The sequence below is a fragment of the Ochlerotatus camptorhynchus genome, unplaced genomic scaffold (genome assembly GCF_037179485.1).
Source record: "Ochlerotatus camptorhynchus isolate MF236.1 unplaced genomic scaffold, CSIRO-AGI_Acam_v1.1 ptg000077l, whole genome shotgun sequence".
Taxonomy (NCBI): Eukaryota; Metazoa; Arthropoda; class Insecta; order Diptera; family Culicidae; genus Ochlerotatus; species Ochlerotatus camptorhynchus.
The window spans coordinates 6,560,081-6,577,044 of NW_027040567.1; the positions used below are offsets into that span (position 1 = coordinate 6,560,081).

Sequence of the window (16,964 nt, forward strand, 5' to 3'; positions counted from 1 at the left end):
GTGGCAAGCACAATGATACTCTATGCCCAGGAAAATCGAGAAAATTTCCAACCCGAAAAGATTCCGTGCCTTTACTGACTAGGCTATGAGACCCCTTAAAGGAACTGGACCGAATACTCGCGGTTGTCTCGAGGTTATTGGAGATTTGCAATATTTTGGATGGGAAAAAGGGAGTAGGAGGTTTGAAATGTGATTTACGATACAATATTTAATTAATCCTAAAATTTGTCGATCGTAAATATCGCCTTCCATAGCGCCCACCTTTGCAAGTGAATCCACCTTCTCATTACCCGGAATCTAGCAATGAGAAGGGACCCATGAAAAGCTGATGACAAATGATCTTAAAGATAAAGCACTTAGAAGCTCTCGTGTTTTCATGCGAAAATACGAGGAGTGCTTTACCGGCCTCATGGAGCGAATAGTCTCGACAGAACTGAGACTATAGTTTCTAGCGTATAATGTTTTGCCGCCAGCTCAGCAACACATACGGAACAAGGAGCATGAAGCATTCGAGAGGCGCTATGAAATTCGTTATAAATACCAAAACCAGCGGACGCCTCTATTAGTAGTCGAACGATCTTGCGGAATCAACTTGGCCAAACTTGGCAGCGATAATTGACGGAGCAATCATGGAACGATGATGCTCTGGGATTCCGCGAATCTCTTGCGTCATAGTTAAATCAAAACTAACTGAATTGCCGAAGTTAGAGAAGCATACACGATGAGGATTATGCTGTGAAAGGCTGACATCCTGGGCTATGTACCCGAAGTACAATGACATAAAACGAGTTTGAGGGTTTAGCTCAAGAAGCTTTTCAAAGTTTTTGATTACCATTGGGTTCATAACTTCACAACGGGTGAGGAGCCTGAGGGACAATTCCGAAAACCGATCAGAGAGTGGCAACATGCAAGCCAACACTTCAATACTTATCGTATGAGTCAAGTGCATGCATCCTAACGCGATACGAAGACAACCATACTGGATACGTTCCAGTTTGATGATGTGAGTTTTAGCCGCCGACTGGAAACAAAAACTACCGTACTCTAAAACCGATAAAATCGTTGTGCGGTACAACGTTAGAAGATCTTGCGGATGAGCTCCCCACCACGTTCCGGTAATTGTTCGGAGAAAATTGATATTTGTTGGCATTTTCGTCTCAGATACTCAATGTGGGATCTCCAGGTGCATTTTGAATCGAACCAGTCCCCAAGATATTTGAAGGACATAGAATGAGTGATCGGCTTACTTAAAAGTTGAAGCTTTGGTTGTGCTGGGCTATGCTTCCTAGAAAAAACGACCAACTCAGTTTTCTCCGTGGAGAATTCGATACCTAGCTGAATAGCCAAAGTAGACAAATTGTCTAAGGTATCCTGTAAGGGTCCTTGCAGGTCGACCCCTTTGGGCCCTGTTATAGACACTACGCCGTCATCTGCAAGTTGTCTCAACTTAGACAATTGTCAATTTCTCTGACGTAGAAATTATACAAAAGGGGGCTTAAACATGAGCCCTGAGGGAGATCTATGTAGCTACATCGTGAAGCTGTAGAGTTTCCACCAGAAAAGCTCTCTGACAGCAAATTGTACAACAAGTTATTAATTAATGGAGAAAGGCCACAAGCGTGGAGTTTTTCTGAAAGGACTTCAACCGGTACTGAATCAAAAGCCCCCTTAATATCCAAGAACACAGAAGCCATTTGCTCTTTATTAGCAAAAGCCAACTGAATGTCTGTGGAAAGCATCGTGAGACAGGCGTTCGTTCCCTTGCCCCTACGGAAACCAAATTGAATATCTGGGAGTAGGTGGTTCATGTTTCAAATTTAAATAATAAAACAATTTGCACATAAGTGTTCACTTGGCTGTCGACAGAAGCAGACCACTTTCAATGTGTGTCACGCGATCGTCTGTTTACTCGGCAGCAACCATTGTGTGGTCCTCCTCATTATTCTTCATCAGCAGTTCTTTCAGTCGATGCGTCGTCGAATTTTGGAAAGCAACCGTTTCGTGATAAATGTGTGAGTGCTGACCACGTTTTGTGTCCATTGCTGCAATGGAAGCGCTCTAACCCCCGTTGGCGAATCTGCCATACAATGAAACCACTGGAAGCGGCTCCCGTTCTGGTGGAGGATTCTTATTGGATAGCGGGAGATAAAATGTTTATTGTGTTGTACCTTTTGACTATAGTTTTACAATGTATTGTAAATTTACAAGAATCCTCGGTTCTGTAAAGTTAATTCGGTTGAGCCTTATCAAATACATTATTAAACAAAAAAAAAAACAATCTACACACGTTTGTCACTGACAGCATTGTCACTGACAATTGACATGGTTTCCAGTTAAAAACAACCGTTTGTTTCCTGGCGGGATGACTTCGATCGCGTGTGATCTATTTTGCGGTTTTAGATAAAAACATAAGAAAAGCGATACTGTCGGTATATCATTACGATTTTTTTTTCCAAGCGCCTATTGTAGAAAATGGAACCTGTTTGATCTTGGGCGGAGCGCTTCGGAATGTTGAGAAAAATATAATGCACGCTTGATCCAGTTTGGGATACATTATTGACTGCTTTCGAGAACGAAATTTCATTTTAATATCTTGTTTAATCAGGGCCTTAACAATCGTTACGTCGGTCAAAGCTTGCTATGATGTAAGACTGTAAGAGGCACGATAGCCTAAATAATGCGTAAAGAGCAAAGTGGAACTTTATTAAGGCCTAAGTGCTTTTTCGTAGCTTTTAGATTCCAAATTCGAAATATCGTTGGTTGCAGTGGCTTGCTTACTGAGCAGAAGAACGCGGTTCCAGATTCACTCATATTAAATAGATTCATGGTATAATCGCTTGTTTATCTTGTATTTTGTTAAATTTGTCATCGTCGGTGCTGGGTTTGAATGGTTACAACAGCTCGAGTAAAGGTATGATGTGATATGAGGGGCTCGGTGGCCTTAGGGCGATCGTTTTTGCTTACTGAGCAGAACATCATGAATCTAATCTCAGGCCCATACACATTCAAGATTCGTCAATTGCTTTATTTGTTAATATGGCTGCATGGTAATAGCAACAACTCGATGATCAAAATGAGCTCGTTTGCCTAGTGGCAAACGTTTTTGTTTACTGAGCAGAAGATCGTGGGTTCAATCCCGAGTTCTTTCGCGTTAAGACATCAATTCAGCTTATCGTTTACCAAAACGAACCCTGCTGCAAACCCTACCCTCTTACCCAATATCCCAGTGATTCCTCGTGGAAGTGCAGAGGTGATCTTGGCTTCCGTCAAAGCGAGTGTCACGTCAACACATTCCTACCCATTCCATTCTTGACCTGTGTTCGGGTGCGGCCGGCGCTGGTATTGCCTAGTTTGAGGTCACGAGTTTTTACACATTGAGGATGATTGCTAGTCCCAAGCATCGTCTATCGTCAGAGTAGGAACCGGGGGCGGTCAATCATGTTCATTAATATATTACATATATAGTGGTCTTTGTCGGTTCAGAATTCAATCGATAAAATGAACCGATACACGATTACCGGTTTGTAGATGTTCAGCTGATATTTCAGGGAAATTATGTATAGTTAAATAAGCATAATCAATACATAACATATAGAATGGGTTTACTGGTTCAAAACAAAACGGTAAAATGAACCGATTCGATACAACATCTTTTTCCAACAACCTCTTATAAATATAAAATAGGTTACTTTGAGGGTTCCCTTATATATGCTTGAGGATAAGTATAATGAAAAAACATCACATGCAGAACAGGGTTTATCGGGTCAGATTGAATCGGTAACATGAATCGGCATACAACAATCGATTTATGGATGCTCAACTGAATTTTCTAGGAAATTGCCCAACTCGAAACATGCATAGTAAATGCATAACATAAAACATTTAATTTTTATCGATTCAAAACCGGTTCTTCTTCAAACACATCTTTCAGTCTAGTCGCTATATTTATAGTCTGGTGGATAAAATCTCGGGAACCACTTGAGCTGTCAAATAGAGGAACCAATCGAGCATATCACGACCAACAACAGAAAAGAGCATATCAGCTTTTGTGAACCGAACTCCGGAAACCCTTTTCTCGTGACCATTGTTGGCAAAATCAGAAATCAATTGATATTTATTCGCTCTCATGCGCTCGCAATATCACGCGTGATATTGGAACAACACATCATGCTTGATATTGATTTTACAAGCTCCTTTGATATTGCAAGGCTATTCACAACGTGCAAAAATCAAGCTGAGAGTTGACTCGACACAAAAATGATTCCATTGCACATCGTTTTCTTAGAAAGAGACAGCATAGTTTGCTATCCCTTTTCAATCTTCACGGATGGCAGACGCGAAGGGACTGCTGCAAGCCATTATGGAAGTTTCGCTTGCGTTCGGGTGTAAAGCAAAAAATCATTAAACTCAATCTCACCACAGTTTGGTGAGATTTGCAGTTGGTGAGTTTTGTTAGCTTGATATTCCGAGCTGCGATATCACAGCTTGCAAAATCAACCGCAGTTGTTTGTTTGTTGATTTTTGTCTACGAAAATCAAGCGTGATCTTGGGCGTAGGTGAGATTTGATTTTCTGATATTTTCCCAACACTGCTCGTGACTCAAGGCTCGCCTGCGCAAACTACCGTGGACCCCCGCTAATCTGAACGACACCTCATTTATATTAACGGGGTTCATTTTTAATTTGAACTTCTAGTAACCGTATCAGCGTGCTTCTGGTTGCCTTATTTGCTGTTTTGTTTTGATTCTGCGTTCCGTTTTGCAATGTTCCATTTCGCTTTACTCCGTTCCATGTGCAAAATGACGTTTAGGCAATTTTTAGTTTGCACGCAGTGCAGATAAGCGGGGTTCAAATTAAAAAGTGTTCAGATTAAAACCGGTCATATTACCGGGGTTCCACGGTAACACCATCATCGGGTCGGAAAAAGTTTTACCTATCCGGTGATGCTGTTAATTTGCGTTCGGTTGACGAGGAAAGAAATATCAAAGTTTTGTTTATATAAGATGATAGTTCCTTTTCAATTGTTGGTCTACAATGTATTAAATTGGTTCCGCTTTTTGATAGATCGAAATTCTATCCGCCAGACTATAAATATAGCGACTATAATCTTTCAGTGGTACCAAAAAATTCCCATAAATAGAAAGTAGGTTGCTTTAACAGTTCCTTTGTGGGCGTTGGAGATTAGATTATCACTCTCTTAAATTATTAAAGTCTGTGGCACTTAGTATTTGTCCGCTTCTTTTTAATTACTGTAGCACCTCTAGTTGTCATTGCAAGAAATTATTGACAGCATTTTGATCCAGAAGGATTGTTTATTTAGTAGTGAAAATTTCATCAGGATTCATATACTTGTTCAAAAGTTATCGAAGATGGAACGTGACAGACGTGAAAAATTCTGCACACTCACATCTTCATCACTGGAGCGACTATGAATGGACAACTTTACAAGGAGGAGTGTCTCCAGAACATAATTTTGCCGTTCATTCAATCACAAAGATCCCGTAAAGTTCTGGCCTGACTTAGCCAGCAGCTATTACAGCCGCGATGTCATAAGCAAAATAATGTCGATTTTATTGAAAAAAGTATCAATCCACCAAATTGTCCAGATTTTCGTCCCATTGAAAAATTTTGGTCATTTATCAAGCGTAAATTGAAGAAATGTGGCAAAACAATCAAAACACCATCTGATTTGGAGAAGTGGTGAAAAAGGATGGTAGATGAGGTTGACAGTACTACCATAGAGGTAACTCTAAGACTAGAAGGTCCCGAAGAAACGAGCTCAACTTTTTGGCTCAGCTCTGGTACTATCTTCGGTCCCAAGCTAATCGATTCACCCCTCGAAACATAGGAAAATCCACTAACCCCTCATTTTATCTGTCAAATTTTCATAGCGAATCAAAACAAACATAGTGTAGTACTGGAATTTATACTAAAATGGGATACGTTAATCGATTTGCTTGGGACCAATAGGCTAGTCAAGTAGTGAGCCAATTTAAAATCGTTAGTTTCGTATTGATTGTTGGTACTACCAACAATCAATACGAAACTATCGATTATAAATTGGCTCACTACTTCACTAGCATATTGGTCCCTAGCAAATCGATTAACGTACCCCATTCTAGTAGACATTCTAGTACTACATTATGTTTGTTTTGATTCGCTATGGAAGTTTGATAGATAACATGAGGGGTTCGTGGATTTTCCTATGTTTCGAGGGATGCATCGATTAGCTTGGGACCGAAGTGAGTACCAAAGCTGAGCCAAAAAGTTGAGCACGTATCTTCGGGACCTTCTGGTCTTATAGTTACCTCTATGGTACTACTGTGCAAGACATGATGAGAGGTATTCCGCGAAAAGTTCGAAAATTCACCCAAAAAGCTGACGAATAACCAAAGCTAAATAAAAATCCTACAAAATTATACCTTTAACGTTTTCGTACTTTATTTCCCCCTGGAGAAATCACCTATTTTGTGCGGCCAAATTCTAAATGGAACAGACTTTAATAGCCTGAGGTGTGCGGAGTCGATCACTTTCAATTTTCAACTTATTTTGCTTGAAATATATTCATTTTCTTGCCTTACATCATCTCAAAACTAGTAATCCTATATCATAGAGATTTGTGGAAGCGGCCAGAATTTTCAAAATATGAGCCAAACAAGAGTTCTCTTTAGAATATTTTATTGAGTTGAAAAGTAATGTAATCGAGGTGAAATAAATTCAGCTAAAAGTTTATAAATAAAAATTAATAATAAAAGAATGACACCGAAAACTCTCACTTTAATCACCATTTTTAATTTGTTTGTCCTGTTTGGTGTGGAGTGCGCAATATTTCTGTTTTTCAGCAATATTTCTTGATTTGTTCTATACACTTGCGTGTGCTCGAAGTGATACTGGAAGAAGCATTAAATTTTAACTAGATACCGCCAAATAATTAGCATTGTAACATACAGTGCACAAACGCATAGAATCTACTAGAAAAAAATCCGACGGTAGTCTGCCAAACTCCAGCCATTTTTTGTGAACTTCCGCGTTTTTCGGAAACCGAAAAAAAAATTCGTTGCTCTTCAACGACCGCGGTAGGGCAACACTTGGCAATGCACTTCACATTCAATAAATTTTATTGTTATATTAGGGAAAAATTGTTCACCAGATCACTGAGAATTTAAACAACGTAAGCAACCAAGCTCGTAGCGTAGACAATGATAAAGTCACGCATAAAGCTGGAATATTTTGCTCGGTGGCAAGTGTTGGCAGCTTTTGAAAACAAAATAAATCACTTTTTCAAATCGTGTGATAATGTTTTTGTGAATCTCTGTATTCAGGATTACTACTCAACACTAAAGTCCTCCAAGTAAAAGTATGGTCACAAACAAACAGGCATAACACTCACAATCACTTTCTTCGCAAATAAGGTTTTAGTTGGGAATGTGCTCGCATCAGTTCTTGGAAATGATAAGGGGACCAAGGCATCCCACTGGAGACATATACAGTAATGACCCGGTTTTGTCAGCCCCCTTTTTGAAAATCTTTTCTAATGTTCTACGAAATCCATGCGCTTTTTCAGCGGTCTTATTGAACCAAAGTATACCTTAAACACCCATCTTGAAGATGCATGAGAATGATTTGGAACTACGATTTTATGAAATTAATAAATAAAATAAACGTCTGCACAAGTGCACATTGCAGACGAAATATGCGTATTGGGGTAGTTCAAAATATCAACTTTGCTCAAGACCACTTTCTGATTAGACTTCAAGGTAATTAGTAATTTATTGATTTGAAGCCGATAACTTTCTGAAATGATTGATCGACTGTTTTCAGGGCAACACTGCATCTTGCGCTTTTATTACATAGTAGTACAATGTCACAAGAACATTATGTTCCAAATTATATAGTAACTAATTATCCTGACGTTCAATAAAAAGGTGGTCTTCACAAGTGGTGTCACATTTGTGTTGTTAGCAAACTTTTCCTTAGATCATTACAGCGAAGCGCTAGAACGAATAGAACAAAAAGCTCACTTTTACCATAGTAATTCCCATATAAACTTCAATGGCTAGTGCAGTATGAGTTCGCATTCAAATGAGCTCAAATTATCAGGACCTGATTTGAAATAGATTGAGCTTGGTGGAGGAAAATTGATATGTTGTAACGCCCTAATGCGTATCTTTCAAGGATAAGCAATTAAGATAGTGAAATTGAATGGAAATTACTAATCATTCTCTCGTTCTTCAAACTGCTCACTTTTAGTAAGAATATATTTGAATAAGATGGTTATAGCTACAAATTAATGATAACTTATATTATAAGTTTTAAAGACCAATTCAAAGGTTTTTGAAGAAAAAAAGCATGCTTAGGACAAACTTTCATGTGTCCTTGCCAGAGTTTTCTATTGGAATAACACATCAATTGGGACGTGTAGCCCGTCACCACTAAATTTGTGTTGAGAGTTTTTTTTTTCCTTTACAAGGTTTCCAGTCAGGGGCTGCGTTTAGTGAGAGTTTAGTGACTGGGACTCTGCACCCCGTATAATGTTATGACCTTGTAAATCTTGCACACACGTAGTGACTTACTCAGCCAGCTAACAATTGGCACCATCATCGGGTACACGACACGACTCGTGTCACCATCGTTAGGCACCACTTTATTTGAATAGCATTCATTCGGTTATAATCTACGACGCAAACGGATTGAACGTAATCATCGCTGTTCCTCATACTGTGTACTCTGCTCTCTCCTCCCCCAGGGCCTGGAACACCTGATGCACAGTCTTGGACTGGGAGGGTTGGAGTTTACCCCTTCGCACACGCTGGACGAGCATCGACCCCAAGGATTCAAAACGTCGGACATTGTGGCTCCATTTACGGTCGATTACAGCGAAAGTGGTCCAGAACATCACAAGTTGTCCGTTTCGTTCAACAGCATCGATGACGATCACGTAAGATCGGCCAAGAAAGACGTCACCACAGCGGCATCCCCCGAAAGGAACAGACGCGCAGAATCTCATTATCACCACCAACAGCAAGAGCCGGACAGCTCAGATCGGATAAGGAAATTCAACGAACTACCGGGGGTGAATGATGCCAATGAGACTAACGCCGCCAATGACCATGCAGGCGACGTGATCTCGTCGGAGAGTGGCGAAGATAACAACAAGTTCCACAATGATATATGGCAGGAAACTATCTTTAAAGAGATTCACGATCCACTGCATCGTCATCCGCGTCGGGACGGTAAGCATCCACCATACGTACCACCTATGTTTGTTGTACTTATTGCCTTAATTAGTTTACTGGTTGAAAATAGGTCAACTGCGATCTAATTCCTAATCTTGGACGCGTGATATTGTCTTATCATTTGGAAGATTTGATCTCCTCAAAACACTTGCCAACTAGATGCTTGGGACAAACAAGATTTAAATCTGTCTCAGCTTTTCTCATTACAAAGTACCATGCGTTCTCCACGCTTATGAAAACGTGCGTAGAATAGATTTACAGAAATGAAGAAAAAATGGTGCTATGACGGCAGAAAGAAACAAAGACAGCATTCGGTCTCACCTATCAGGGAGGACTTCTACTGTCACGGCCCGGTGACGAATGACGCCTACGCTGCTCGGTATGAAAATGAACTAAATACGATATCAGCATAATACGCATGCCAAATTGCCAAGCCGGTGTGCCACTGATTGTAATAATAATAATAACAAGTGGCTCTAATTTTTGTGATGCATAAATTGGTATGATAATGTGCGGAGAGACAATTTGAAGCTTTTGTTTCTTGGATGGAATTTAACTTTGATACAAAGGAACAATGATCTGGTGGAGAGAACTTTGATATTCAAGTCGCTTGAGAGTTTCCTGGACATTATCATCGAACACCGTTTTTGAGTGCATTGAACTTGGGTTAATAGATTGCGCTAATCAATCTGATGTTTGTTTCATTTACATAACATGACAAATGGGGACCTAGTCAGCAATGGTACGGTATTTCCAAACCAGAGGCGACGGGTTCGATTCCCAGTTTGGTCATTGTGTTTGCCACACAATATACAATTTCATGCATTGGTTTGCACAAAAAGCTCTCAATTAATAACCGTGGAAGTTCATCTAGAACACTATGTAGATAACTGGAAAACTCTCGCAAAAGAAGCGTTAAAAGCCTAGAAGATGAACATGATACACGCACATCTAATTCGGTTTTTGAATCTCTACTTCTCGCGACCTATTTTGATCAAACTTGTTCTATTAGAAACCTTAAATTAACCCGCTTTTGCTCTTCTCTTTTTCGTAAGGTCAAAGATCAGCAAACCGAAGATATATTTAAAATCTTTTTTTAATCATTGGCGTAACTATAGGCTGGGCTTAGCTCCCTTATAATATTTAAAGCCCCCCATCCCCTAGAAAATATTGCTGCATTGTCTATAGTTCAATCACGAACTCATATTTTTCATATAATCAGTGCAAGTATCACCAGAGATCGCTAAAAGTACGCACACCGTAAAAAGATTTTTTTTTGTTGGGTGATATTAGTCTCTTGCTCTAGCTTTTTTCGAAAACAAAAGAACAGACCGAGCACGCAAAAATGTGAGAGTCGTGCGATATGAGTAAGAGAGCACAAATAAAGCACAAAGAGAGCATACAATAAGCACAAAATAAGCTCATTCCACTTTAAACAGCTCCAAAATCATTGTAAACCTAAACATCGCTTTGGATGTTATTTTTGTAGCGCGGCGCAGTATTTTACTTCAATAATAGGGGAAAAGTTGGCTTGGGCAATACCTTAACCTATTATCGTCAGGGGGGTAAACAAAGTCCTAGAGCACTCAAATTTGGCCAATAGTTGCTCTGAAACGCAATGTATCCACATGCCAAAATTGAGCTCTCAAGGACGTTGTTTACCCCCCTGACGATAATAGGTTAAGGTATTGCCGAAGCCAACTTTTCCCCTATTAATTTTTTGAATTTCAGTACATTCAAAAGTGAGGAAACCTGCTATATGACCAGCTTGCGCAAATACTTACCGTTTCGCCAAACTTAGACAAACGTTCTTGTAGTTTCGAGCAGCATTCATTTGCGTCTAAATACCTTTATTTTTTCCTTCAAACACACGGCAATCGAACTGTGCGAGTAGTCCAACATTTTTGATACTCTCCGCATAATGAATAAGGCGATGAACTTTGTTTGGGCAACATTGAAACAAGTTGAAAAACATATTGCGGAACACAGGTATAGACGTCTCTAATTCAACCAACAGGAAATCGGAAATCGTAGGCGAAAGGGCTATTCGCTTAATTTCACTAAGTACACTTATAAGACTCATAAACTCACAATCGTGTGTAGTTTTGTGTTCGAAAAGAAAAGGAAAAGCTCTCAAAAGCAGTAAATATTGCAATGCTGTTTGCCTTAGGTTGCAGTAGCATCTGGGCGGTAATGGTGGCCATTAGACTAATGCAAAATTTGAAATTTTCGCTCCACAATGCTCAAACGGTTCCAAATTGGACCCTGATTAGCCTCCCAAAATTTGAACTCATTTAGTGAGAAACTGACTTGGCACAAACCATTTGAAGTTTATATGGGAATTACTATGGAGAAACCATAATTTCGGTTCATATCTATCTCAAAATTCACCAGTTCACTCTACTTTAGAAAATGGTAGCTGCGCTTGTAGAAAATTTTCTCAGCTACAATTTTGTTCTGTACCACTTTTTGATCAAATGTAAGGAACAAAAATTATTAATGATTCAAGTCACTGATGTCTTATGATTATTCTCAATCAACTTTTTTTTTTAATCTTTATCAAAGAGATTTTTAGCCTTAGGCTAGTTCATCTCTAGTCAGATGGTTCTCAATCAACTGTTCAGCAGGCAACATTGGTGTTTATGGCGCGTAGAATAGAGGTCAAAAATCATGGCTACTATGTCACACTGCAGAATACAGTGTTGCCCAAAATGCAGTTGCTTAATCTTGCCATAACATTATCAATCTCTTAAACAATTAATAACTATTTAATTTGACGTTTGGCTGAAAAACGATTTTCTGCAAATTTGTAGCTGATAACAATTCCCATAAGAATAGCAATAGAATTTGTTAACAGTAAAATATGTAAAAGGCTAGAAGACAATGAACAAAAAGTTTTGTTTTCCCATAGTAATTTCCATATAAACTTCAAATGGTTTGTGCCAAGTCAGTTTCTCATAAAATGAGTTCAAGTTTTGGGAGGCTAATCAGGGCCCAATTTGGAACCGTTTGAGCACTGTGGAGCGAAAATTTCAAATTTTGCATCAGTCTACTGACCATGCTTGGCATACACAGTTTTGCTCACGAACTGCTCATTTTCTAATAACTTTGCACAGAGTTGATGAAACATAGTTCTGTTTGAAGCAGTCGATAGAATAGAGTTTAAGCTTTTATAAATATGTAAAAAAAAGGAGATTTTAAATCTAGTAATAAACTGTATTAGATTTTGCGTTGCAAAATGGAGTGAGAAATGCTCGCTGCATATCTCGGACTTTAAGAGTAAAAATTCATTTGTGTAGATTCAAATGATAAGATTTACTTATTCTTTGCATGTGTACAGTAAACTATAATCCTAATCGATCAATTACTTTAAAAAAAACTAAATTTCAACAACAGAGTGAAAAGTTATTAACAAATAAGCAGTTGGTGTGTACAATGCCAAGCATGATGGTGGCTGATGGCTTACTTTTTGGTCACGGAATCCATCGTCCATCCAAGTTTGATTTGATGATTTATAAAGTTTACGGTGAATTTGAGTTTTTTGTTTCGATAGTGTAACGCACGCCCGCAACCAGTGAGATTTTGACCACTGAATGCGCTCCTGTCTCGATAACGAGTGGCTTAAGCACCACCTCCGAAGAGGACCACTCGTCTAGGTTTAGTTTGCCCGGCAAGAAACCCAACCTCAGGGTGGGTTTATGAATAAAAGAGACCGAAATTTAGGTTAGGACAATGTAGTAGACTGAAATCACAGGAGTGGAACTTCGGATCAGAAAGTGGTTCCACTTGTCATTTGCGAACACTAGCGAACCTAGCGGTAGAAGGCATCTTCTGCCTGCAGTTAAGATAGGCAGCATGCTATGATAGTGTGAGTGCACATAGAAAGCCCGTGTGGAACGCTACCACAACACATAGCTTGTTGAGCAGAAAAACGAACCATTTTTGATTCAGCGATTTGTTTGCACTTCCCCTTCTGTTCTGTGCTGAAATCCCAGGAGGGATTGAGATCCTCACAGATAGAGGCCGCTTCAAACGGTCTTAAGCGAAAGTTGGTGCTTACCGTCGTTCTACCGAAACACAACAACCCCACTTACATTTATCATCACTGGAGGAACTTCCCATTCAAATTTCCTCTACCGCTCCTGACCCTTGAGTGCGGAGACTGTTTTCGCAGGCAGTCCAACCTGGAGTAAATTCACCTACAAAATAAAAATTACAACAAAAAAACGCATTACGGGGAAAGCTTTAATTTCACGGAACAACATTTATTTCAGTGCCAAATAACGGAAATCATTCTCTAATTTATTAGTGTTTCTAACCTAGGTTTATTCATAGTAATCGTTCCTTTCCCATTTGTTGTCGTGCTTGATAGCTCTCCCTAATTGTGTGTGTGCGGTTGCCTAAACTAGTTCTAGCGATTACTAGCCTATCCTGGTCTTCGAGCTCATGTGATTGTGTGAGGAGATTTGCATGCGTTTGTTTAATCACGGTACCATCGATGTCGTCGCTGCTTTACCTGCGTCAGCAAAGTAGCACCCTATTCAGCATTGGTGGTGTTGCGCATTGCACCCCGGACTTCATGTCGTCAACAATCGGTGCCAAAATCTTATTATAACCATGTTGCTTAACATCTTATGCTTTAACATACATCAAAGGAAATACAGCCTGTAATGATGAATTGAATTATGTGTGCAATTTTTGGATTTTGAAATACATTTATACATCTTATTTTCGCCTCTTGATCCTAGACAGATGCATGGTTCAACGTCATTTTCATATATAATTATCCTCAATGTTTGCGGATACTGCTTAAAGTACTTGCTATTTTGATAGGACTTTCCAAAGGTGATAGGACTTTCCACAGAAGTCATTCACATTTGGTGTTGAAGTTTGCACTGAAACCAATTCTTCCAATGCTTTTCGGTTTGCTGGATCACGCAGCAACATTTTCAGAGTTTGCACAATGGAGATGTACTGAAAAGTGTCCTGGACCTATAAGTTAACCAATAAAAAGCAATTAGTGAACTAAACTAATGCATTATTTAAAAAACAAACCTTTACAGTTATGTCCATCCCATCAACAAGCTACTTGGTCTCTCGTTCTTTTAACATTATTGCCCTCGGTTCCGTAATCAAACCAATCAGGTTTTTCGAGGAACCTTTTCTGTCTCGTTGGTGTACTGACACTTTCAAACAGCTCTGTCACACATAGCTCGTAATGAAGATCAACACGGAAAAAAATCCGTTCCGAAATTCGTTAACCTCAAGTCTAGATAGAGCTGGAACTAGGGCGTAGCAACTTTTTTAAACAATGGCTTCTCTCGATGATTTCTAGGAATTCAAGGCACGCCCACGCAAACGAACATTTCCGTAGGGTAGGGGAAGTCCTACCCTACCTGATGGTGATGTTGATTTGCGTGTGCGAGTCTTGATTTTCAAGACATCATCGAAAGAAGGCATTGTTTACAAAAGCTGTTACACCCTAATTCTAGATCTATCTTGAAGTCATGATTTTCGGAACAAGTCAATTTTTCGTTTACGAAAGTACACGGCGAATGAGAACGACTCAAATTTGAGTTTAGTTCACTCATAATCGCCAAAAGTGCAGGAACTCAGCGATGAGTAAAATTTGTCTCATGGTTTCCAGTGGAAAACTTAAAAAATCTGCCGGAAAATGAGGAAATTGACGAAAATTTTATTCAGTCTCGGAGTAGTACCAATAGACTGAGTGAATCCAATCTTTACTTTTCTCAAATTCAGGAATTTTTCCCTGAAAAATCCTGGAAAAGCCTGGGAAAACATGAGGCAAATTAACTCATCGCTGAGTTCCTGCACTTTTGACGATTATGAGTGAACTAAACTCAAATTTGAGTCGTTCTCATTCGCCGTGTACACCATGAATAACAATCATGAAATCGTGAACATTGTTGCGCAAAATAAACGTAACGCCTGCGTTACGTTGCATCGGGCACTAGCAAAGGCAACACAAGTCATAGAAACGTGAACTCTATTGTGAAAATCATGATCTTGTTCTGGTAAAAGTGATTAATGTTCATCTGAGTACTGCGGACTAAATCAAAATGCTTGTCACCTGGGAGCCAAGATGAAGTGTCAGTCGGTAGCCAAACATTGGAAAGCGTGATTATAGTTACCTTTCGATACCTTGGTGATAAATATTGAAATCTACTAAAAATAAAATATTCTATTTATTTTTTGACTATATGTTTAATAGTATTACTTCTACGTGAAGTCAACGATTTACACAGTTGAAGATGCTAATTTCAAATAACAGACTGTAGTGGTAATTTTTATACGATAGATGGAGTAGATGAAAGCATAGAGTTGATAGTTCCATTAGAGTACGGCAGTGTGAAGATTGCATATAGATATTAGAATAGCGAGCTAGGACAACTTTTAAGGAAGGTACAAATCGGTTTTTTCATCTCTCTTTACCAAACTCCCCCTTTTGGAGAGGGATGGTGAGGGGTGTCCCACCCCCGGCACCACGGAACTATCAACTCTATGCTTTCATCTACTCCATCTATCGTATAAAAATTACCACTACAGTCTGTTATTTGAAATTAGCATCTTCAACTATTTAAATTTTGTTATTATTCTTTAGACTCATTTATTCATTTTATTCATTATTTATTTTAACATTTTAACCATTAACAAATTGAGGTACGTAAAAAGTTTAACAACATAGCCAGCATTTAAAATTTATTAAACGTCACACTACCATACTTCTGCTGTCGTATTTTGATTTTCTCATTTTCCAAATTCTCTCTGTATTTGTCTTAAAGCTAATCAAGCTTTTAATCAATTTCTTTTTTACGTTATGACAATCAAACAAGCTGGAAGACATTGGCACTGAATACAAAAGATTGTGGTATTCATTTTTTTCCTCGCTTTTTTCAGCATTATTATAGCAATAATTCAGAACGATGAAATAATTGAAAAATTTCTGTGACGGAAACATGCAAGCATTCTTCTGTAGTTCTAACAACATCATGCAATATCGCGTAATCTCGTTTTTGAAAGGAATTAATGACTCACTTGAAGAGTTACATTGTGCACATAACTCAGAACTGATGGTTGACAATATTTTTCGCGACACGTGGAATAATATTAGCTGTTAACACTACAACTGTTGCTACAACTGAGTCATCAGTATCCAATGGCTCAGAATGCTCCGGATGGAGTAGAAAAGGCACTGAAATTTCGCCTTTGAACGCGATGGAGGAACTCATTGGCGAAGTAAAGTCCGCTGGCTCACTGATGAGAAGTAACCTCTTGTTTAGTATCACATGCACTTCTTCAAGGGATGACATACAAGAATTATCAGTAGAGTTTAACCAACAATCAATACGAAACTAACGATTTTAAATTGGCTCACCACTTTAGTAGCCTATTGGTCCCAAGCAAACGATTAACGTACCCTATTCTAGTTGACATTCTATTACTACACTATGTTTGTTTTGATTCGCTATGAAAGTTTGACAGATAACATCAGGGGTGTGTGGATTCATGCAGAACATGCAGGGGTGAGTGAAATAGCTTGGGACTGCTTGGGACCGTTGTTCTGGTACTGAGTGAGCCAAAAATAATAATGATTTTCTTCGGGACCCAGTGGTCTTAGAGTTACCTCTATGGTTTAACCGTTTCCTTTTAGCAGGATGGGATACGCGATTACGTTTAAGGAAGTCTGAAAGGGCAATCAAATACTGCC

The 16,964-nt window shown here is 39.0% G+C and overlaps 1 protein-coding gene across 1 annotated transcript in view; it reads left to right on the forward strand.

The window, feature by feature from the left end:
* The window catches only part of Zip71B (Zinc/iron regulated transporter-related protein 71B), a 29,293-nt gene that overhangs the window by 2,788 nt on the left and 9,541 nt on the right, over positions 1-16,964 (forward strand). The window contains exon 2 of the mRNA XM_065217382.1: positions 8,746-9,232. Within this exon, the coding sequence (XP_065073454.1) occupies positions 8,746-9,232 (487 nt within the window). The remainder of the gene's footprint in view (positions 1-8,745; positions 9,233-16,964) is intronic.